At 35.8% G+C, this 26,504-nt stretch overlaps 1 protein-coding gene across 2 annotated transcripts in view; it reads left to right on the forward strand.

The window, feature by feature from the left end:
* The first annotated feature begins 9,320 nt into the window (after positions 1-9,320).
* LOC110456505 (neprilysin-like) overlaps positions 9,321-26,504 on the forward strand; it is a 32,846-nt gene continuing 15,662 nt past the window's right edge. The window contains exons 1-5 of one of the 2 annotated variants that reach the window (XM_021507293.1): positions 9,321-9,670; positions 18,212-18,339; positions 19,079-19,188; positions 20,398-20,456; positions 21,104-21,155. In XM_021507293.1, coding sequence (XP_021362968.1) covers positions 19,163-19,188; positions 20,398-20,456; positions 21,104-21,155 — 137 coding nt within the window. In that variant the 5' untranslated portion in view covers positions 9,321-9,670; positions 18,212-18,339; positions 19,079-19,162. The remainder of the gene's footprint in view (positions 9,671-18,211; positions 18,340-19,078; positions 19,189-20,397; positions 20,457-21,103; positions 21,156-26,504) is intronic. The other variant, XM_021507292.1, reaches the window with a different exon arrangement.

Raw genomic sequence — 26,504 nt, forward strand, 5'->3', positions numbered from 1 at the left:
CGAGACAAATCATACTAGACTACGTCTCGGTTGTAGTTCTTTAAAACGCCATCTTTTTGAAAGAACTCTTGTTGACAATCCCTTGTGTTCATGTGGACATTTTGTAGAAGTTCCCATAATTTGTTATATTGTACTAATCACATTGAATCACGCCAAAGATACTTGACTCCATTGCCTTACCAATTAAGTGTTGATTAATTACTGTTTGGTGATGTATCAAAAACATATGATCAAAATGTAAACATTTGTATAGCTATTCAAAATGTTATCAAATCAACCAGAACATTTACAATCAATTATCATTCAACCACATACAGTTATCATGTAAACTTAACTACCCATCCAACCGGGTAAAACTCCATCAGTTACTATCTTTATTCCGAATATCATGTTCTATCTGTTTCTCTTCACTGTTACTTATGTACATATTTAGGCAAAGTTATACATGTTTTATCAGCAAAGCTTGTTGTATATGATGAGAAGGCCTATGCATACTGAACAAAAAAAGAAACGCAGTACACCTTAGCTGTAAGGAAATAATGGAATATTTGGTCAGGTATTACATCAAGAACGATCTCCCTTCTCAACAATCTACCCTAAAATCAGCCAAGCGTGACGATGTCATTGTGTGACTTTGTGAGCTTCTTTATAGTCAAAATCACGCGGGGTGATCAAGCGAAGCCGGAGTTTTTCAAACAAATAATCTCAACGGATACTCTAAGTTCAGCCACATTAATTTTCCACGTTGGCATTTTGATTTCGCCATTGACTGAGATGCCACGCTTAATGCAAATTCAGAGGGTTAGAGCAATTGCGATGTTGATGGATAGTCATAGCCAAACTGCTGTCGCACGGCAGTTTGGTGTTGGCCCGTGTAAAATTAACCGTCTCTGTACACGTTTCCGTGCTACTTGGTTAGTTTCCGTTCGTCCCAGGAGCGGTCGTCCGCGTGTAACGACCGCACGAAAAGACAGGGCGATTCGATTGTCGCACTTGCGCAACAGATTCAAGACTGCTGTAGAGACTGCGTCACATACCTTAGGTACTCATGGCAGACCCATTAGTCATCAAACTGCCAGGAACCGCTTGCGTGCCGAGAGAATCATTGCACGCCGACCTTATGTCGGGCCACCTCTGACACCACGGAGGCGGCGAGTGCGTCTTGACTGGATGCGCAGACATGGCCCAAATAGGTTTGGGATGCGTCGATGGAGGCGTGTGATGTTCACCGACGAGTCTAGATTCTGTCTGCATCGCTCAGACGGAAGAAAAAGGGTATATCGCAGACGCGGTGAGCGTTTCGCCGACGCATGCGTGGTTGAACGCGATTGATTCGGTGGGGTTTCTGTAATGGTTTGGGGAAGCATCTGCCATGGAGTAAAATCCCCCTAGTGGTCCTGGATCAAAACCTCAATGCCGTTCGATACAGAGACCAGATCCTCCAACCACATGTCCTTCCACTTCTCAGACGTCATAACCTAATTTTCCAGCAAGACAATGCTCGACCGCATGTTGCCAGAGTCTGTCGTGATTTTCTCACGGCAAACAACGTTCAGCCTCTAAACATTCCCTTAAGGCGAATAAATGTTCTCATGAATTCAATGCATAGGATAATCCGTGCAGGGATTTGTGCAAAGGTGCCCACACCAGGAACTGAAGTGTCATTTTGTTTTTCGCGGGTATCCCACTGAGTAACTACTGATGACACGAGTGACGTCACACAGACTTTTCTTCTACAGTATTGTAAAGATTAGACTTGTCCCTTCATATTGATATAACATTTTGTACAAATTTCCCAAAATATCATGGGCTATTGATTGCATAATTTAATTGTGCGTTTCTTTTTTTGTTCAGTATATAAGTACAATAGTACTGAATGAATGAAATGTTTATGTAATTGTTCATGTTTATTGATATGAATAAAATATGGTTTAAACTAATCTTATTCCAAATATTTCTTTTTCAGAATTTCGAAAAAAAATATGATTTCAGTGAAATACACGAAGAGCGGAAATTAACTATATATAAAGCATGTGACAAGTCGAAAGACGGATTTCAAGGCGATCCCAAAAGCCATGAAGTTGAACGCAATTCTCTTATTGACCAACGGCATCGCATCGTTTACTGTCGGGTTCAGAAGGTGGGGTCCACCTTTATAACCAGTCTTCTTCACATGTTGAATGTGGCACCGTACAATAAAAACGACAGACAGAAGGGACTGCAGGCTTTACACCGTATACAACACATTGGATTTGTAAATCTCCATTCTTCACTCTTTAAATCTTTCAAATTTATGTTTACCCGGGACCCTTACAGTCGCCTCCTGTCCGGGTACGTTGATAAACTATTCACTGCTAACACCGTTTACTGGCAATATACCGGCACATACATAAAAAATAAAATACTAAAACGGCAAGGCCCGAATACCCAATGTGGGCACGACGTAACGTTTCCACAATTCATCAAATACGTCATCCAATCAGAGGCCAATGGAAAACATACTGACCGGCACTTTACGCCAATTTACATACATTGCAGGCCTTGTCAAATACCTTACGATTTTATAGGCAAGATGGAAACCTTTAAAAGCGACTCGATGATTCTGATAAACGCCTGGAACAAGAACTATGGTGTTAACATATCGTATGGTGACTTTGAGCAGGACACCGTGTTAACTCGAGTTAAAAGTCACATAGGACGTCTTTACAAAATGAGAAAACAAATCGTGAAATGCACATCGTTCTATTCTGTCATGAAACGGGTTTGGAAAGATTTTCAAATTAGAGGTTTCTTGTCTAAGCATGTCCCGTTTGTTTTCACAGAAAAAAAGGCTAATTCTGTAACCGAATCCCAGTTTGTAAGTGTTTTAGAAAATATCCTAAAGGACAAGTCGACAGATCACGATGCTATTAGGCAACAGAAGACGGAGGCTTTGATACAGGCCTACAGTCTTGTTCCAATGGAGGACCTCATCAGACTACGTCACGTGGTCCGGCCGGACTGTCAGTTATTTGGCTATAACGACTCACCGCCGAACATCTTCAATAGGACAGCTGACGCCTTCAACAGTGTTCATTATCAGTATTTTGATGTTGGTGAGTGAAAAAATATCATTAACACAGGATGTCGGTTTATAAACCAACAGAACAAAGTAGGACTGTTTTCATTCATTGGGACACAATATTTAGGTAATGCGGAATTTAGCCCTAGTTGTAATGAACGCTTCTTATTTAAGGAAAGTCTTTCGGGTAAAATGAAGATTGTTTTTTTCTGAAATACAGTAATGATTTAGTATTTAACGTCCTATCATATATACAACAACTTTGTGGTTATAACAATGGGATTATCATAACGTCCTATCACATATATAACAATTATGTGGTTATAACAATGAGATACTTATAACGTCCTATCACACATATAACAACTTTGTGGTTATAACAATGGGATTATCATAACGTCCTATCACATGTATAACAACGTTGTGGTTATAACAATAGGATTATCATAACGTCATATGACATATATAACAACTTTGTGGTTATAACAATGGGATTATCATAACGTCATATGACATATATAACAACTGTTTGGTTATAACAATGGGATTATCATAACGTCCTATCACATATATAACAACTTTGTGGTTATAACAATGGGATTATTATAACGTCATGTCACATATATAACAACTTTGTGGTTATAACAATGGGATCATCATAACGTCCTATCACATATATATTAAATATGTGGTTATAACAATGGGATTATCATAACGTCCTATCACATGTATAAAAACTTTGTGGTTATAACAATGGGATTATCATAACGTCATATCACATGTATTGCAACTTTGTGGTTATAACAATGGGATTATCATAACGTCCTATCACATATATAACAACTTTGTAAATATAACAATGGGATTATCATAACGTCCTATCACATATGTAACAATTTTGTGGTTATAACAATGCGATTATCATAACGTCCTACCATATATATAACAACTTCATAACTCCCATGGGAGGTGACAGCCAAAGTTAATATTTTACATCAGATTATGTAGCCATTTCGTCCATCAAGAACTCCCCAGTCGTACTAATTAAAGGTCAACAGTTAAAATGTATATGAAATCGGATTATACGATTCGTTGAATTCATGTTTTATTCAAGTTTAGATGTTAAGCTTATAAATAGTTTGTCCATAAAAACACAGATGTTGGGATATAGGGACCACGGAAAAATGTACCTATCCATAAAATGTTTCTTCGTTAGGTTGTAGTTCGCGAGGTAGAAGCTAGTTTTGAATTTAAAGTATGCAAGCTACTAGTTGCTTAATTTGTTGCGGATTGTTTTATTTGCGATAGTTGTAACTTTTGATCATACTATATACCTGGAATATTTCGCGTTAATTTAACTGTCTCCGTTTCCGCCCTCCATAGTTACGGCGGATTTATCCTGACCACGAATATGTACACACAGCGTACCATTACAGTCAATACTTGTAAAGGGTGAATTCAATGCTGGACGAGTATAGATTTTACCAGTAATATAAAGGTCGAAAGTCTGACTTGGCCAAAGTTTCTCGGTGTATAGTAAAATCTTTCTCTGTAACCCAGGTTTCTATAGCAACCCTGCCCCCTGGCCTTAATTGACAATACCAAGCAACGGGTGTCTTTGTACAATCTACTGCTATAATCTTAATGATCTATCACATTGTGTTGTTGGTATGTCTAGTAAAATTAATATCAGTGAACTCAATGTTACTAGTTCTTAATATAAATAAAGGCTCCAGAGGATTTCTTATTCATAAAGTAATATTTCATATCATTCTTCATATATTTAAGATTTACATGATATATCAGATATAATACGACTTAAAAATAAAAAAATAAAAAAATATTCTGTTAGTGTTTTGTTTTGTTTAGTGTTCATCTCCCTTTGTCGGTACATGTATTTTACTTACATATATGTACATCCTTTGTGTATGTACATCTCGTAATTGATATTGATGATAATTCTTACCATTATGACAGTGTTGATGTTGATGTTAAACGATATAGCAAGTGTAAAGAAAAGTATGAGATTTTGAGTTTGGTCTTATGATAATAAAATAGTTTTATTTTTATATTATTGTTTTGTTATGAAACTTCATTTAAAACAGAAATTAATGGTAAACAATATATATCGGATTTTAAAGAGAAGACCCCGTTGTCTTATATCAGTATAAAAATAAAAAATATACGTTTTTAATTATCAACTACACATCATTGTATATAAAAACATCTGTATTTACAATAATCATGTTTTGAGACTTAATTTGATCTGACAGAAAATATTTTAGTGTTACGTGTCGTTCTGTTGTGATGTCCCAGGAAAAACCGAATGAGATCAATCTTGGAAGAAAATCTAACCATTGGACGTGTAAGAAATCAATGTTTGCAATATTTTGTCTCGCAACTTTTAAAACATATATCACGATCACCTTTGTCAGCAATATATCTAACTGGTTGCATCAAAGGGACCCAAATATTGACACATAATGTAACATCATTTGTGTTAGCTTATCAAAGCCCCTAAAGCCTGTAATACTGCTAACTACACAACAAGATAATATGTTCTCGGTCCCTGCAATCTGATTAAAATCATCTGTTACATGGCTTCGTTAACTTCGTACAACGTCTGAACCATGTAACATATGATTTTAATCAGATTGCGGTCCCTTTGGATTGCATCGGTAACGCTTAGCAGATAATCGCAGTCAGTTGTTACTGTAGCTTCCCAATAGAGCAGTTAGGGAAAAGCCAAGAATCTTTACTCATCTGTCTAAAAATAACGAAACAAAACTGTGACGTCAGTAACGTTATAACATAAAGCACACAACGTTCAACACAGAACCTGAACATAGACATTGTTTAACTAAAAGTCATCTACGTATTAACGCCAAATTATTAAGGTCATTTGAGGAATTGATCACTTAAAACTTTATCTTGCTTTAATAAGTAGTCACAAATATTCCCTCTTTCTTTCACGTTTACAAATAAACAATAAAATGCAAAAATGTTTTGTAAGATAGGATTATAATATAAAAGAAGGGGAAGTCCCAGTTAAGTGTGTTCAACCACGGTATATGACGGAACCAGGTGTATGGCAGCCAGACTAGGATCAAGGGATGCGGTGCATGGTTTTAACTACTTTTGTGAGTGTAATACCCCTGTTGCGCAAATATTGTCCTTGATCTTATGAAGAAAACAATATACAATACCACCATTTTAAACAGTTTAGCCTTATGAACCCAAATATATAAAATCAAAGATGTTATACGAAGGTTGCTGTAAAGCTATGAGTCTAAACTATTGAATACGGATTAGGGAAATGTTTCTTAGCAATAATAAAGTTGTATTACTGAACCCTATACTATCATCGGTAACATAAATACCTCTACACTCTACTTTATACAATTATCACTGTCCGTCCTGATGACAAACCAAGCTCAATGCTAAAAGCAAAAGCTGAGAACAGCGTTCAATACAATTTAGAACTTTAAGTTATGAGATCTTTCCATTTTTTCGTCAAGATAAAAAAGAACAACTTAAAGAAACTTCAAAACTTCATTTTGTCAAGCACGTTCCTCCAATGAAACGGTGACCTAAAGGCTGATACAAATTGATACAAAAATAAAATAAAAACATTTATACCGATCAATTCTTTTAATGTCGAATACCAAAACAATCATATACCAACGTGATACAGCTGACTCCTTCTCATTTCCTTTGGAAAAGGGAAATTTTAGACCGGTTAGTATTTTACCTACCATATCAAAGATTTTTGAAAGAATTTTACACAACTTAGTGACTTTTTAAACCCATTTTTAATCCTTTCCTGGCAGCCTTCAGGAGCGGCTTCGGGCGTCAGTCTGTTCTGATGCGACTTCTTGAGGATTGGAGACAGGCCTTGGATAACCGACAATATGTCGGCGCTATATTAATGGACCTGTCCATGGCCTTCGACTGCATTCCGCATAACCTGTTACTGAGTAAGATGCGAGCCTATGGGCTGGGTGAGACCGCCATGGACCTCATCAGTAGCTACCTTAGTGACAGGCAGCAGCAGATCAGGCTGGGCCGGAAGTGAGCGAATGGGGGAATATCAAAATGGGGTCCCCTAGGGCTCGATTGTAGGGCCACTGATTTTTTCAATATTTTTATCAATGATATGTTTGGTTTTGTAAATAAATGTTCACTGTATAATTACGCCGATGATAATGCTTTATCAAATATAAGTAACTGCCTTGACCCTTTCAAGAAAACACTGAAGGAGGAAAGCAAGACTCTAATAGATTGGTTTTCCTCCAATGGTATGAAGGCCAATCCAGGTAAATTCCAGGCTATTTGTATTGGAAATAAAACTCATGAAACAATTTCATCTTTTAGCATTGATGGGGTAGAGATTTTATGTCAAGACTGTGTCTAGCTTTTAGGTGTAGATATTGATTTCCTTCTTAAATTTGATGTACATATCTCTCGTTTATGTAGGAATGCATCCAAGCAATTAACAGTTTTAAACTGAATGGGTAGTCATCTTACAAAAAAAGGAAAGATTACTATTTACAAGTCTTTTATCCTATCTAATTTTAACTACTGTCGTTTGGCTTGGCACTTTTGTAACCTGACAAACACGAGAGAGATGGAGGAGATCCAAGAGAGGGCTCTACGTTTTATTGAAAATGACTACACGTCATCAGTTTTAGAAATATTGAAAAGAAACAAGCTTGATTTTTTACATGTTGCTCGTTTAAAAAATATGGCCATAGAAACTTTCAAGATTATAAATGGCACTTCACCTTCATTTTTACATGATCTTATTGAACAAAGAAATGTTTTATCAGAAGAGAGGACACTCTGAAGATTCCACGGGTGAATACCAAAATGTATGGCAAGAGATCGTTTAGATTTGAGGCGTCTCGGGTGTGGAACAGTCTGCCAATGGAGTACAGAAAGATAGAGGACTACCAAACTTTTCGTAGACTGCTCCGCACCTGGGATGGCCAACTATGCTCTTGTGGAAACACATAGTGATATTCACTTCAGGAATTTACTTTTTGTGATATTATTTCTACTTTATATGTGATATGCTATGAAATGTATACATTTGTGTCTCTCTTCATTTTTAGTATTCTGTGATTTTTGTTGTTGCATTACTTATATGTGTATACCTATATTTGTCGCAAGAATAGCACGACAGTGCTAATGCTATTTTGTTTGTAATATGCGACGGTAAATAACATTTCTTGAATCTTGAATCTTGAATGCGCAATCCTACCTGAATTACCTCCCTTATATGTCTATATGGATTTTCAGAAATTGACGTAAGAGAACAACAGAAGACCAACTTTACGTTCAAGATAAAAATAAGCCAGAATGTCCCGATGGAATATCGTCTGTGATATGTAAAACAAAATCAACTTCATTAGTATACATACATACATACATACATACATACATACATACATGCAAGCATAGCTACCCCAGGTAAATGAATACATGCATATCTACATAAATGCAATCATACATACACATACAGATTATAATTTATAATACATGTAACATTAAATTGATACGTGTTTTTTTTTTAACTTTTCATGAATATAATATTTGTATCAGCGCATACTTAAACTATAGGTACTTCATCGCATTTTTCACTTTTACTGATCTTCAATTTTGATCTCATCACAGTGCTTCCTTTCTATGTGTTTTACTTAAATAATGTCTTTTAATTGATTTCTCAATATCAATAGAACATTAAGGTTCTTTGTTTATCGTCCAACTACATAGATACATTGCTGGATCCCTAGTAAGCCTGATCAATAATCCCGAGAGCCCAGTCTCCGTACGTGTTGGTAATATCAACTCTTACCACATGAACCGCTATTGGCATGATTGACCAGGCTCCTCACTTACCTATATACGATATCGAATTCCCCTTGGTACTTTTGCCTGTATGTTGTTGGGGTTTTCCGAAAATTTGTTCGGACTTGTTTCTAAATTTAGTTTATTATTTACCCGAATCAAGCACGTGCGTAACTCTCCGAACATATTTCGCTGATTAGTTTATGTACAGTGTAAGTAGAGTATCTTATTTTGCTAAATTTTGTGTACGCTCTAATCATAATACGATGTGTAACAGTATCCAGTCATAGTATCAGCATTGTACAAAGCACCGGTATACTGCACCACGTTTAACGCTATCGTAGGCCGGAATACCACATCCGCTCACAGGGTCCGGATGCACATCTATGGCGGACCGTGGCGTAAGTGCCAGTGCCTTGAGCCTTCACTGAAGTCGGCTGTGTAATGTTTTAGTAGTGCTAATAATACCATCTACATCATTCCCTTTAAAATTCATGTAACATTTTGTGATGACCTTTTTTGATTCTACACATATGGTTCATGTATCGAGTGGGCTTAAATGATATGTTTTGTCACGGAATTAGATTAGAGGGAAAGGAAATTGCCTCTTCGGCATAGGAAATATGTGCAGGGCACTTTGATGTTGCGAGAAACTGCGAGAAAGCGCGAGAATTTACGTGCTTTGTGGAGAAATTGATTGCCGTTCAGAAGTGATACATTTTGGGTTATCCTGTACCGTTACATTGTCCGGAGTTCAAAGTAAGTGATCTTTGCTATACTTCTGTTTAATAATGTTTGTTGTGTCGAATACCAGAGAAATGTCGCAGAATGCGAAAGTTTATAGTGAACATACAGCGTTGCCAACTTGAATAATTTTATGGCTTCGCACACGCCATCAACATCTACTTTTCTTGCTAATAAATAGATTGTTTTGACATACGGACGAAATCAAATTGTTTATTTATATGTTTTTTATTGCAACCTTTGGTTTTAAGTGAACCCATATCTCTGATTCTGTAGTATTTTTAGCTCACCTGGCACGAAGTGCCAAGTGAGCTTATGCCGTGGCGCGGCGTCCGTCCGTCCGTCGTCCGTCGTCCGGCGTCAATATTTTACTTTAAACGACTTCTTCTTAACAACCGAAAGGCCTAGGGTGTCGATATTTGGGCAGAAGCAAACTGGGATGAAGGGCTACGAAGTTTGGTAAAAGTAATGACCTTCACCCATTATCAAGGTCACAGGGGTCAAATATGTTAAAAACTTTAAACAACTTCTTCTGAATAACCAAATTGCCCAGGGTGATGATATTTGGCCAGTAGTATGCTTGGGTAAAGGGCTATCCAGTTTGTTCAAATGAATGACCTTCACTTATATTCAAGGTCACAGGGGTCAAATATGTCAAAAACATTAAACAATTTCTTCTGAATAACCAAAATGCCCAGGGTGATGATATTAGGCCAGTAACATGCTGAGATGAAGGGCTACACAGTTTGTTCAAATGAATGACCTTCACCCATATTCAAGGTCACTGGGGTCAAATATGTTAAAAACTTTAAACAACTTCTTCTTCTGAATAACCAAATTGCCCAGGGTGATGATATTTGGCCAGTAGCTCAGGACTTACCCGAGTTGGATGTAGCTTCTTTGATAAGTGTTCTCTTTCTAACACAGCTGACACATCTAAATCAGTTAAAGAAAAAATGTCTTGAAAAACACAAAAATAAAAAGTTACCAAACAAGTGTTCGTTGGAGTAAAGTCACAAAAAGCTTAAGCACTTCTTTCAAAGAAGTTGAATATCATCAATCCTTTAGAAATATATTTATGATGTAAGTGATGCTGAAAATTGTTGCTGAAAACATAATAGCTTTAACGAGTGGGTTTGGTACCTGTAGAACAACAGATCTGAGCTAGTGGTGCTGTCAACACTGGAACACTGGTGCTGGAGCTGTCCCTGGAACAGCTAGTTTCATTTTGGTTAGCTGAAAAAGATGGAATTCAAATTTAAATCATACTGGTGCCTAATTATTTGAAAACTTTGGACTTGCTAAAAAGTTTCTGGAACCAGAAAAATGATACTACAATGTGTAATATTTTCGTTACAGCAAAGACATTTCAAAATATCAAATAGACATGTCCTTTCGCAGAATCAACGCTCATTTTATGGAGTCAATCATTTCTAAATAGTCATTAAATATTGACAAAATGCAGAATTGAAACATGATTAAATGAAATTCAAAATTTCAATGAACTATTTTGTCCATTTTTGGGAAAATCTGGTTTAGACAAACGTTTTATTTTAAGCCTGATTCATAGTGCTGGGACAGAAGTTTATGTCACCTTTTTTAACGCAGAATACACAAAGAAAAAAAAGGAGCTGGGAAAATGCACCATGTGGAGTAATTGCGTATATGATATACATATGCTTGCTAATGATTGACATTTAATTCAATGAATTCATTAGAATTAGCTCCGGGCTGTAATGTAACTTGCTGTGATGTTATCAGATTTAACTGAAATCATGTCACAGAAATCAAGAATATTTCTGTATAAACAATTTGAATGACGACAAAGGATATGCATGTACGTGGAGTCAAGATGGAATTCAGGTTTGAAATATGCCTTTGATTGTTGCCTAGAAATATAAAATTATGAAAGTGTTCTATTTTTTAGGTACATATTTTAAATAAACTATCTCAAAATTTCAAAGGTAAAAGGTCAGCTGATGTTTCTGTATTTTTCTTATAAATGGTTTAGATTTAAAATGCTGTAGTAGGACAAAGTTATTGTTAAAAGTTAACCCTTTAAGTCACTTCTCCCACAGGGGTTTCGTTACAAAATACACATAACGTTATGCCATACTGATATAGGTCACAGTCCACATAAACATACATGTGCTGTGACATATATCAGTATAGCACATGTACATGTGTATTACACATTTGTAACGAACCCCTGTGCTTCTACCGTGCTGTGATGCCCTCGAAATATAGCTGCGTAAAGCCAGAGACGTCTTTTATCACCTCCGAAATATTAAGTTTTACATTCGTTATCAGTAAATTCTTTCATTAAAAAGTCTAAATCTAAATAACTATCACGGGATAAAAAGTCAGTCATATTTGACAATGATGTACTGCCATAACCTAACTATCTGCAAAATTTCAGTTCGATCGCACGAATCGAAAGTATTTGATATTAAAGTATTACATTATGTAGGAGGAATGGGTGCCCAGCGAGTGCCTAGCAAGGTTTTCGCAAACCCAGCAATTCGTTAAGTGACTTTTTGTAATTATTTTACCTGATTTATAGGATAAATGTCATCACCAAACTATATGTATAATTTAAGTTCGATCGCACGTGTCAAAAATATTGAAATTTACTTGTTAAATTACAGAGATTTTTCTTTGTCTATGTTGTCAGGGGAAGTAACTCGTTAAGGCTTATCTTTACAATTCTCAGCCATAACGCTATACTAATTTACCTTGCAATACAACAAAGCCTGATCAACATCAGAGCCCAATTTCTTATAATATATTTATATTCAATTATTGCCTGTTTTGACTTTATGAAATATTTACGTTATTATGCCATTTGATTAATTTCATTGTGTACTATTATTCATGAAAGAAATATCACGGAATAAAATTAGACCCAAGTCCGTGGTAATATCAGCTTTATTTATTTGTTTTCCTATTTTTTGTATTTATTAACATTTTTTAAACCTTCTATCATTGTTATATTCTATCATAATCAATAATATATAAAAAAAATCAAACACAATGTAACAAACACTTATGACAATCCCGTACGTCTTGCCGCCGCAGTTCTGTCTAAGTAGGGTTTATTTTTATCTGAAAGTCTATTGATAAATTTTCAATCACTTCCCTTTTGATATTATTTAACATTATTTGCATCATTATTAAAATAAAAAATGTCTTGACTGTAACCGAAATAAATCGAATACGTCAAAGTTTAGTATTCTACACAATATTATAAAATTATGCGTTATAAAAGTTAGTTTTCTAATTACAATAACAGTAGCAAAACTTGTATTAGAATGTTTGTTTAGATATTAGTTTTAAATATTGTAAATATAATATCTATTTATACACTGATAAACATATTGTTCAAACATGAATAAGGAATTGAAATTGAATTGTAAAGCATTCAAAATCAAATAATTCGAAACATTAAAAAGTTTTACAGGAAAAGACAGCAATGTTTTCAACTTAAACTATTCAAGATACATGTATTCATATTTAAACTATTTTCCTTTCCCTTTTCCTTCTATTTTATATATCAATTAATAAGTACACTGAACAAAAACAGAAATGCACTTTGTGAGCTTCTTTAGTTCAAATCACGCGACGTGATCAAGCCAAGTCGGATTTTTTCAAACAAATAATCTCAACAGATGCTCTAAGTTCAGCCACATTAATTTCCCACGTTGGCATTTTGATTTCGCCATTGACTGAGATGCCACGCTTAATGCAAATTCAGAGGGGTAGAGCAATTGCGATGTTGATGGATGGTTATAGCCAAACTGCTGTCACACGGCAGTTTGGTGTTGGCCCGTGTACAATTAACCGTCTCTGTACACGTTTCCGTGCTACTTGGTTAGTTTCCGAGCGTCCCAGGAGCGGTCGTCCGCGTGTAACGACCGAACAACGAGACAGGGCGATTACAATGTCGCACTTGCGCAACAGATTCAAGACTGCTGTAGAGACTGCGTCGCATACCTTAGGTACTCATGGCAGATCCATTAGTCCTCAAACTGCCAGGAACCGCTTGCGTGCCGAGAGAATCATTGCGCGCCGATCTTATGTCGGGCCACCTCTGACACCACGGAGGCGGCAAGTGCGTCTTGACTGGATGCGCAGACATGGCCCGAATAGGTTTGGGATGCGTCGATGGAGGCGTGTGATCACCAACGAGTCTAGATTATGTCTGTATCGCTTAGACGGAAGAAAAAGGGTATATCGCAGACGCGATGAGCGTTTCGCCGACGCATGCGTGGTTGAACGCGATTGATTCGGTAGGGCTTCTGTAATGGTTTGGGGAGGCATCTGCCATGGAGTAAAATCCCCCTAGTGGTCCTGGATCAAAACCTCAATGCCGTTCGATACAGACACCAGATCCTCCAACCACATGTCCTTCCACTTCTCAGACGTCATAACCTAATTTTCCAGCAAGACAATGCTCGACCGCATGTTGCCAGAGTCTGTCGTGATTTTCTCACGGCAAACAACGTTCAGCCTCTCGAATGGCCTCCATATAGCCCCGACATGTCTCCCATTGAGCATCTGTGGGATGAGCTGGACAGGCGTATTAGGAAACGTCTAAATCCCCCAACTAACCGCGCCCAGTTGATCGCAGCATTAACACAAGAATAGAACAACATTCCATTAAGGCGAATAAATGTTCTCATGAATTCAATGCATAGGAGAAATCGTGCAGGGATTCGTGCAAAAGGTGCCCACACCAGGTACTGAAGTGTCATTTTGTTTTTCGCAGGTATCCCACTTTGAGTAACTACTGATGACACGAGTGACGTCATACAGACTTTTCTTCTACAATATTGTAAAGAGTAGACTTGTCCCTTCATATTGATATAAAATTTTGTACAAATTTCCCAAAATATCATAGGCTATTGATTGTATAATTTTATTGTGCGTTTCTTTTTTTGTTCAGTATTTTATGATATTCTCCACCTTTTTTTATTTTATTTATTAAAATCGATAACTACGTGTAAATGATTTTTGTTCCATCTTTCACATGTGGAACCTTTCAAAAGATAGACATCTACATCCGTTCTAGATATTTCCAAACCCTGTGTGCCATCTATTTACCAATAAAATTTCAAATTCATTTTCCTGGTCAAACTCTTGTTAAATACCTTTTAAAATCCTACTTGAACTTAATGTAAACGGTTTTTGCCGGACCCCCACTTTCTGGAACCATTCAAATATTGGGCACTGGCACATATTCTATATTCTGTATGGTTATGAACACATGAAATGTCGTACTAATACTATGTTCATGGTACTGGCTCGGAGTGAACATCAAGTTCTATCTTTATGGTACCCTCTGTACGTAGAACCTTTTAAACGTTTGGCATCGACTCGGGTTTTTAGACCTATTTGGACACTAGACTCTTAAAATAATCCATTAATAAATGTTATAGCGACATCATACTCCTTTTTACAAAATTTGAACAAAGCCATACTAAATTTGGTTCAAATCTAACAACATCTGATTGATGATCATTCAATATGAACTTACTAAGTTTTTCTTTCTAATTCCAAACAACTCTTTTACTACGTTTAAATCTACACATATAGATCCGGGCGCCTAACATCGTACCATCTTCATAGTTTTCATGTTCTATTGATCTTTACTCTGCTCATCGCTTTTCTGTTGGAATAAGTCACGTAAACAATTTGTTAACTTATAGTAAAATTTCATAGAAAAAATAAACTGATTTGTATGACATTGAACTTTCAAATTCAGCTTGTTGTGCCACATATTTACTAGCATGGTGCCTGCTCTGTAAGGAGGAGAACCTACATTTAAATTTTAAGAAAGATCTGTCAGTATTTGTCAATAAATATTGATAACAAACTGTAACTGTCAAAATCAAGTATGGATGCCTTTGCGACCAATTTTTTTTTCTAAACAGCCTTAATATGAAACAACTAAGGCCATATGAAAGTATGACGAAATCGGATAAAGATCTATCAAGTACTTATTGAGAAATAGTACTAACAACCTTTCAATCTCTTAATTCCAAATAGCAGCCTGCCACCCATCGTGATATTCTTTAATGCATAACAGACGACCACGGGAAACCTTAACATACTTTAACTCTCAACATTCAAAATGGCCGCTTGTCAACCAACATGGTTTTGATCAGACAAAACATTTGACATTCATAACAAGACACCAGAAAGATCCTTCGAATACTTTCTGAGAAATAGCACTAACACTATTCATCTTAATATCAAAATTCAAACAAGAGGCCCAGAGGGCCTGTATCGCTCACCTGAAATAATTGGTATGAAGTACAGATGTAGCACTCCATGGTAGGTGCTGTAAGTACATATGAAATTTCAGAAAGATCCATCCAGTACTTGAGATATAGCGAGAACAAACTTCAAACAGAGCCCCACCCCTATGCCCCTAGGGGGGTCATACCCACCAATTATACAAAATTGAGTCCCCTTGGCCCAAGGTTGCTCCAGACTAAATAATGATAAAATCCCTTAATCCCGATGGTAGAAGAAGGATTTTAAAGGTTTTATCTCTATTTATTCTATTTGGCACCGCCCTTCTGCCCCTAGGAGACCACACTCACAGCTTATACAAAATTGAGCCCCCTTGGCCCAAGGATGCTCCAGACTAAATTAGGATAAAATTCCTTAAAATCTATGGTAAAAGAGGGAGTTTAAAAGTTTTACCTCTATTTCCCTTATTTGGCCCCACCTCTCTGCCTCCAGGGGGTTCAGACACACCGTTTATACAAAATTGGTTCCCCTTCACCCAAGGATGCTTCAGACCAAATATAGAACAAATCCTTTCATTCCTACAGAAGAAGGATTTTAAAGAATTTATTTGCTATATTTCCCATATTGGGCCCCGCCCCTCAGCCCCCAGGGGGAACATACCCACCATTTATACAAAATGTGTTCCCCTTCCCCAAGGATGCCTCTGACCAAATATGGAACAAATCCTTTCTTTCCTACAGAAGAAGAAGGGTTTTAAAGAAGAATTTGCTATATTTCCCCTTTTGGGCCCCGCTCATCAGCCCCCAGGAGGGCCAGACCCACCATTTATACAAAATTTGTACCCCTTTCCCCAAGGATACTTCTGACTATATTTGGTCAAAATCTGCCTGGTCGTTCATGACTAATAGCGATTTTTAGGAAAAGTTGACGGTGGACGACGGACGGACGACGGACGCTGCGGTATGGCATAAGCTTCGGACCAGGTGAGCTAAAAACATGTAGCCGCCTGTCAGCCATCTTTGTTTTGATTTCAGATCCCAAATTCGATATGCGTAACTACAGACCATAAGAATATTCGAGTTAAACTTCAGAAAAAACACTCCAGTTTTTTCTGAAAAATGGCGTTTTCTACATTTAGTGTCATTATATGACTAACGGTGAATACAGACATTCAAATTTCATTCAGACCAATACTAGTTCGTTAAAATATCAATCCAAATCACAAAATACGTACAAGTTGTATCACAAACATTACAAACGATGCTTTGACTTTCCCCCCCTCCGCCCTCTGGCTCGACGAAGACTCCATATTTCTACATAGTATATGACGGATCTGCCCATTTCCCGAGTCTTCCAAACGCAATGATGTAATATGCGGAAATGCTGTCCCTATAAAACATGTTTCAAAATACCTAGTTGCATGTATTAATAACAATATTAGCTAATAAACTATGATATTAGCCTCATTTACATATCAAACTGAAATTGTATCATTCTGTCAATATACTTCGATAAATCGACGAATACATTAAATCGATTTTGATTATTTAAACTAAATAGTTACGGTTATAACAGAATAACGGTTTTCTTCTTGTATGTATTAATTCTATTTGCTTTTTCCGAACACATACATCCCCATGGAGCCAGGTGTTAAAACCCAGAAGCTGTAGAAATACATGAAGATATAAAAGTCAGGTATTTTCTATACTTTAGCCAAATTTATTGCGGATGCACTGACTGTTAGTACTGTAACAACATGGTGTGCCTTCTTCATTTAATTTATCGTATTAATGCTTTGATGCGATTTTGTTTTCTCCGCAAAAGGTGGGATGGGTGGGGTGTTTTGACGTCAAGAACACAGACACCCAGGCCAATGTAATAACTCTTATTTAAAATTAATCACAAATGATTTGTTATGCTTTTATGATACATATCTTATTATTTTGTACATCTCGATATATAGCAATTGGATTTAGTTTATCTTAATATTATTTTTTGGCAAAACAAACAAGTTACTTCTACAAGTATCTTGCTTTGTTTGTTTTTGACCAACGTTTAACTCTAGCCACTACTGGCTATGTTTTGTTAAAGTCGAATAATAAATCTCCTTGGTCCTAGGGGGAGCAAGAGGGGGAAGACAGTCAACCTCTTATATAGAGGACATAGGTGTCAACACAGTTTTTTTGGGCAATTGTTGGTGTAAGAAAATGACATTTGAGGTCAAATCTCTTCCATTCCTTGCTTATGCTTATATATATTACGTAAAATGTAGAAATGTGTTTTTGTTTCATTTTTTAGAGAAAATGGACGAGTACGACTGCGTTTTTGTGTCATAACTGAAAGTTGTTGATGAAATAATAATAAGATAATACCAGTCGTTGGAGATAATACTAAATGAGAAAGAAATCAACAAACTCTACACCAATGTAAGTAAATGTTGATTTTTGAACCAGATATCTGACAACAAATAAGTATATCTTGTGTATATAAGATTTATAAGCTCAATGATATATATATATGAACAATTAACCACCTTCGACATTTTGTGCATATATCTAATTATTGCCTTCAACAGAAAACATTATTCCATTAAATAAAATAACCCAATGGACGGGACGTGGCTAATATTTGTGTACATATATGTACAGGCAGTCCGAGACTTGATAGTAAATATTGGTATTACAAACCCCTGTTCTAATAATTCCTTAAATACTTTGTACTTAAAGCACTAAAAAGGCCATATAGAAGAAGAAAAAACGTCTAGACTTAGATAAAATTTGGTCAAATATTTGTTGCAAAGTAGTAAAAAAAATAGTGGTTTGATCTTGGGGTAAATGGTTGATTTAAAATAAGGAACAATATGTCATACCGAGAAGACAGCATCCGTACTTGAACTAGCATAGCTGACAGACATACATGCAATCATACACATCTGCGGGCATAATCACAATTCAATTTTACTGCCACATCGTAAATAACTCATATGCTTTGCGCTATTGAATTTTCAATACAGTTAAATGTTTAAAATATTAAACATCTTTTACACGTATTCGCTTATCATTTGCCTTTCAAATTAACAAAGATGCTCCTTGCTGAAGATAGATAATTAACAGTAACATATCTCAGACAGATACTAACAATACATTGTTTATTATTATCCACCAGTACTCAATTCAGGCTGAAAAGTACTTTGAGAACGTTTTGGGAATTAACAACAGAATATCCATCGACACTGTCAGACAGTTACGCATGGTACATGTAGTCGTCAAAACTGTGTGAGTATAACCTGTGTTTTATGAATAACGGCGTCAATTGAATGGCATACGTTCTAAAAGAAGGCTGTTACATATTTAAATGATATCTATTAATAAATATACAACATTTAATATACAAAATTTGCTATAGCGCCCTATCTAGCTAGCATACGCTACTCTAAAGCGCGTTACAGTACATAGATATACAATTTATACAATCTATACAATCAGCATATGCATCAATCAATACAATTTCGAGGAATTCGCAGGAGCTGCCTTATCAGGCGCTTACTACTAGTCCTATGCCACCTAGCTAATATCCCCCCTATGTGTGTATGTATGCGTGTGTGCTGGAGATATATTGTGTTCTATTTCTAGTGGGACCGTATCAAAGGTATCATTTATAGTGCCACTTTACTTGAATGCTACAGCACATATACCGCAACATCCACCCCAGACCATTTTATACTCCACCTGGGTTGTTAGAGTTGTTTGGGCATGAGAAAAACACGTGTTCGACGACTTCGGGGATCGAACCCCGGCCCCCTGCATGGAAGGCCGGAGTGTTAACCATCCGTTATATAATATAACAATATTATATGCTATATAATATTACCAGTTAAGATCTAATAAAGTATCGTATTTTCCAATTTACTGAATTCTTTTTATACATACAAAACATCAATCATATGTGTTATTTTTGTTCTTGACGTCAAGTCTGAAGAATTATTTAAATGTGGTGATGCTTCCATAGATTTAACACCAAATGTATCAATGCAAATTAAAAATATTACGGGTCCCTGTCTCACTGCAATCTGGGTTTTGGTATTAAAAGTGACCTCATATTAATTTCGTTTTGGAAATAACTGTAGCACAGTTGAGACAGGATACTTCCATTGACTTGGTAGCTCATGGTTTGTTAAAGTAACAGCATAAAAACAATTTAATGTCCTGTTTTATTCCTTGTTAAGCACCTCCCATTTTGGTACAATCAGAACACTGTTGTTGATCATATTTTCTTATTTAACTTTATTGTTTATAAAAGTCCCGTTAGGTTTGTTTTTTGTTCAGAATGAACTTAGCAAAGCTTACGTCATGCCATGTTCCAGTGTTTGTCAGTGGTACGAGGATCCTTAACCGATACTGAGCATGGCGTTACATTAGCAATCAGATCATTGAGAAATGAATACTTGTCTTGTGTCATCGTTATATTGTATCTCTCTTTGACAGGTCGAAACCTGGCCCTGCTACAGTAAACGCGTATTACAGCCCAGTCTCAAACAGAATAGGTAAGTAATTATCTCTTGTAATTAACACTGCTTTCTGGATTTTTAATCTATTGAAATACGTCACGAGTTAACTCAATATTTTGAAAAGAACCTGATTCCTTATATTCATTATAATTTTGCCCTAATATCAATTACTTGTCTGCAATAAATAAAAGCGATAAAAATACACAAGAAATACAGCAAATTGTTTAATTCGCATCAATAATAATGTGATTACATTTTGATACCGCTAAGGCTTCCTCGGTTCAGCAGCAGCACCAGCCGTATCACCACAATCAGTAGTATATAGTGTAGTTTTAAGTTAGTTTAGGTCACCACGACCAGCTGTAGTCTCAAGTAAGACAAGGTCATGCATGTTTATATAGAAGTATTCCAATCTCGAAACAACTTTGCATTTCAAATATATTATTTAACAAAAACGTTTGTTATCAACCAACTAGACGATATTACATTCAAGTAAAGCAGCACAAAAAAAATCAATTATGTTTTATGTGAATACATGTTTTGACTATAGAAATCTCATAAATGCCAATGTTATCGGAGGCGAAGGTGATTATTACGACGTTGAGACAGGCTACACGTCGTTACTGGCTACAAGTCAGCACCAACTACAAGTCGTTAACGCATTGTCTTTCTCTCTTTATTAGTGTTTCCAGCTGGTATCCTGCAAAAGCCATTTTACGGGAAATCTCAGCCAAAGTATGTGAGCTATTTCTGATAACATTTCTATTACATATAGCACATGTTTGCTCTCTACATATTTATACTTTTGTTTTTCTTGTTTTTGAATTTAACATTAAAGTATGTAAAAAATGATTTTAAACCAACACTCGTTAGTTGGCGTGGTAGTCTGTATAATGTTTTATGATCTATAGCATATTTTCTGAAATACAACTTGTAATCAGTTTGGTTTTTCAACTGACATTTGTTAGGAATATATTTAAAAATTAACAATAAATAATAACAAAATATTTAAGAAAAAAATGTTTCATTATATGTGTTTGTTAAGCTACTACTTGTTTTGTAATTATTGTCATAGTATTCGACTTGGTCAAAATATAATAAATTATCGTCCAATCACGTTGTCCAGCATTAATAAGGATTTTTGTAGTATGTTTATATTTCTAATTGTCATGCTGACATGGTCCGCAGTTGTTTGCATACATATTCACAGTGAACCTTTGACGTCAAAGTACTCAAATAGTTTAGTCACTAAGCCGATGCGATTCTGTTTACGATTACAACGCAAAATGACACAAAAGTGACATTGTTTGAGTCGTGGAAGTTTAAATACTATTCCCGTTTAGTAGGTTAATCGAGTGGACAGGTTATATTTATAGAATACAGTATTACACGGTTGTTGATAGGTCCACTATAATACGGTCATCATAATCACAAGTATTTTATCTCATCCTAATTGACTGGAGTTAGCAGGCAATCAGGTTAAATCATGCATAAACTGTTACTGTATGACGATGGCAGGTCACAGATAAAGCGACCAATGATGTGAGATTAATTTCAGGCGGTTGTCGTCTACACTATACAAAAGAACTCAGTATGAAAGGAAACAAATCTCATGAAATCCGATGATCACGTGATGGCCCTAACCTCGCTCAACATCATTACATTAAGATACTAATCGTGTTTTCTAAGTATATGATGTAAGGGGACAACAGTGTATTTAAGTTATTATATAAACGTTACAAAGTGGAGTAGTGATTGAATATACAGAATGACGCCAAGTTGCGATATCAGACGAGATAATGATGGTCTTACAAATGCGTTAATGAGTGTCTTACAGACAAATAATATTTTTCGCACAGAAAAGTTATTTTTGGTTACACACACAGGCTTGATTTTGTCTTACAGACAAAGAAAACTGTGTCTTACAGACAATTGATCATGATTGTCTTAAACAAAATTTTAATCATTGTTATACACATTAATGGCGAACATTTGTCAGTTACCGCCCCTGAATGATATAAAAGGTGGCGCTCTAGTTGTTGCGGTCCCAGTCTACTTCCGGTATCAGCGGGTCCGCTGTATCAACTGGTCTGTCATTATTATGCCGAAAACATGTTGTTGTGTCCCGTACTGCAGTGAGAGAGGAGGCCATGTATTCCCTAAGGATGAAAGAAAGAAGTTGCTATGGGTGTCGGCTATTAAGAGAAATTCGTCGGAGAAACAGTTTGAGCGGTGGGTCCCAGTAAAATCGAGCCTCGTTTGTAGTGCTCACTTCACTGATGCCGACCACAAAACAGAGACCACATACGGTAGTATATATATCAGCAATGATGTTGGGTTTATTGTTAATTGTGAGTAATTAAACAAGTGTATGTGATATTAAGTTGAAATTGAGTGGTTTCGAAAACATGTGTACACGAGCCACACGACATGTTTATCACCTAAGATTCCAGTACTACTAACCCGTTCAGTCTATCTGGCAGTAACTGTTACTCGGTCCAACCCCTAAACAATCCTTACGTACATTTGTTAACTATACCATTTTGTGAATGTTTTAGGCCTAGACGTGGTCCCATGTATAAATCATTTCCATTTATTTCCTTGTGTCGAAGTATGAGGTACATGGATGCTATAATTTCTTAAACACTGACTGGTAACTGTCTACCTGAGATTAAAGGATCAATATGTATTTTGTTTTTTTCAATAGAAAATGGAGCTGTAACTTTAAGGCTTAAACATATATATTGTTGTTAACTGTTTTGTTATGGTTTTTGTTTTTGTTTAATTCACTTTTGTTGTTTTGTTTCATGCCATGGCCGGGTAAAGCAGCAACTATAATTAATCATTTCAAAATGAACTATATACTAGCCAAGCGTTCTAATATCATTATTGTTTGGATATATACAGTCATTTTGTTTGATTCAACTTACATTTGAGCTGTCCAAGGATGAAAATTATCCACTCATGATGACACTACAGTATTTGTAAATAATCCTTTAAAGGTATGTTTTGATAATAAGACAAGTCACCTTGAAACTAGAACAGCAGGAACTTTATAATCTCCTCTGTGATGCACCATTCGCATATGCATTAATTACAATGTGTACAATATTTGAAGTACCAATGTATTAGCCCACAAGTTGAAAATTTTGATAAGTCTCATCTATATTTTGGTACATATAAAAACATTTCTTTTCTAAATAATTTATATTAGTGGATGTATTACATGGTGAATAATAGTTAAGTCATAGACAACATAATCTGAGATGGCCTTATTATTAACTCAGGCAAATTATTATTATATAAATAAATGTATTATAAATGTGAATCGTATTATTAAGTTAATATTTTGTATACCAGGTACTTCACCATTGCGCCGGAAACTGAGAGATGGGGCGGTGCCACGCATTTTTCAGTGGAAACCATCAGAACAGTCGGATCCACGGGCAAAACGACTTTGTGTGAGGAATGCAGAAACAGAATTAACCAGTGGATTTGAAATTCATGTAAATGATACCTGTCCTTCATTAGATAAACATGAGGTGGAAATTGATCCTTCCAGTGACTTAAATGTTGCATATGAAGAGTGTGTATATGAATCATCTATGTCAATCTCTACAGAAGAATGTATTACTATTCCAGAGTCACCATTACTATCAAATGCATATACACAAACACCACATCTCCCTATACTTTCTGTTGAAAAGTTGATGCTGGAGCCATGTTTTATACAGGATTGTCTTCATACAAAGATTTTAAGTTTGTGTTGGCATGTCTGGTGTGAATCATCTGGATTACCTGTACAATAAGGTAGAAAATATTTCTATTGAAAATCAACTCTTTTTGACTTTAATTAAGTTAAGACAGAACAAAACCAATTTTGAACTCAGTCGTCTGTTTAATATTTCTGAGACATCTGTTGCTAACATTTGGATTACTTGGGTAAATTGTATGTATCGACAATGGCAAGAGATACAATGGTGGCCTGAACGAGATCTTGTAAGGTATTTTTGTCCAACTGATTTTCGGTCCAAGTTTCCTACTACCAGGGTAACTGTTGATGGAACAGAGTGCCCTATGAAAAAACCGAGGCCTCCTGTTGCTCAACAGTCTACTTATTCCACATACAAAAATAGGAACACAATTAAAGCGTTAGTAGGGACAACTCCAGGTGGATTAGTGTCCTACATATCCCCTGCATATGGAGGGTCGGTCAGTGATCGTCAAATTGTTGAAAGGAGCAATCTGACAGCCATTTGTGACCCAGGGAATTCTATTATGGCAGACAAGGGATTTAATGTAGAGGATTGATTTGCTGTTCCAGATATAGCCATCAATATTCCTACTTTCTTTATAAAGAAAAACAGGATGACAGGTACAGTTGTTCTCAGAGACAGAAAAATATCTAGCAAACGTGTTCATGTTGAACGAATAATCGGCCTTGCAAAGACTTATAAAATACTAGCAATGCCAATGAATAATACACAGACAAAGCTTTCAAGTGAAATCACTTTTGTTTGTTTTATGCTCTGTAACTTCAGAAAATGTATTGTTCCAAGACATGCATGAATACAGATTTGGTTATGTACATTATATTACTGAACTTATCCGTCAATTAGTTCATGCCTGGTAATAAGCTCATCCTTATCTATTACAGTTTAGTATAAATTGCAACAAGTGTTATTTCATTGCTTTCTAATAAGCCAACCCCCTACTTTGAGTCAAAGGTTATGTGTTGCCCCCTGGGGTTTTTGAAGTATAAATACAATACTGTCTGGGCAGATTTTATGAAACTTCATTGGCAAATCCCTTTCTGATAGATTTTTATCAAACTTCACTATCAGCTTAACAGACTTTTATCAAACTTCACTATCAAATCCCTTTCTTAACAGATATTTTTTTTTATCAAACTTTACTATCAAATCCATCTCTGAACAGATTTTTATCAAACTTCACTAACAAAAGATCACTTTCAAACCTGTGAGCTTATGTTGTTATGGTCCTATATATACCACCCATTGCTAGCCTATTGCTGACACTTCATAAAGCCCAGTAGAGATTTATCTTTTTAGCTTGACTCTCTAAGAGAGGGAGAGCTAATATTGTCACGTCAGTGCTGGTTTCTAAATGTTAAAGTTTTGGTGCAAGTGTTGAAAAGACATTAGTAAACCCCTTTATGTACTAGGGTACTGATATTTAATTTCAGGGTTTCTGTGGGGATTAACTACTATTTCCCGGGTTTGGAATAAATGATTCTTCGGGGGGAAAAACTTGTAATTTCAAACATTGGACTTAAGACTTTTATGTCAAATCTAATAGTAAGGTTTAGGGTTTCTATCATGTCAATGCAACCTTTAACCTTTAATCATAACAGAATTTTACAAATAACTGTCCTGCTTAATTTCATGAAATGCATATTTGTTGCATTGGAAATAATTTCTAGATGATATATGACACTGTATGTGTTATTGTTGCATTAAAATCTAGTTATTCATGTAATTACTTTATGAACAAATATATGTATATTGCAATATTGATTCCAGTTGTCTAATGCTAGTGCGTGGTATAGTGATAAACAATATGAGGTGAGCTTTGTACCATTGGCGGCACAGTCGTTTTGTTATTCACTGTTATGTAATCTGTTTGTCATCAACTGATTTTTTTAACAACTTATTACTGGTTTCAAATGATAGAAATAGATGACTACATGAACATGATATCAATAGGCCCATCACATTGTGCCTTATTTTTTTTTCTCTTGTGTCTATAAATCTTTTTCATTTTATGGCAAAATATTATATACACAGGCACTACCATACAAATGAAATGTGATATGCTGACACAGAAATAATGTATATTTTTTTTGGATCAGAGTCCAGAGACAAGTTCCAGTGTATCCTGTAGAGTAACTGTTTTTCTTGATAATATGCCTTGTTTTTTTAAAAGACTACATGAAGGAAAGGTGATTTGTTGATGAGTGAATTCTAGTACATCTTTCCAGGAACCAACCTTTATGTGTAGCTTGACCTCGAGTATGTTGTTCTACCTCATTTATCTCATCAACAGTTATTTTTGTTATTTCAT

Source organism: Mizuhopecten yessoensis, unplaced genomic scaffold (genome assembly GCF_002113885.1).
Source record: "Mizuhopecten yessoensis strain PY_sf001 unplaced genomic scaffold, ASM211388v2 scaffold8765, whole genome shotgun sequence".
Classification (NCBI taxonomy): domain Eukaryota; kingdom Metazoa; phylum Mollusca; class Bivalvia; order Pectinida; family Pectinidae; genus Mizuhopecten; species Mizuhopecten yessoensis.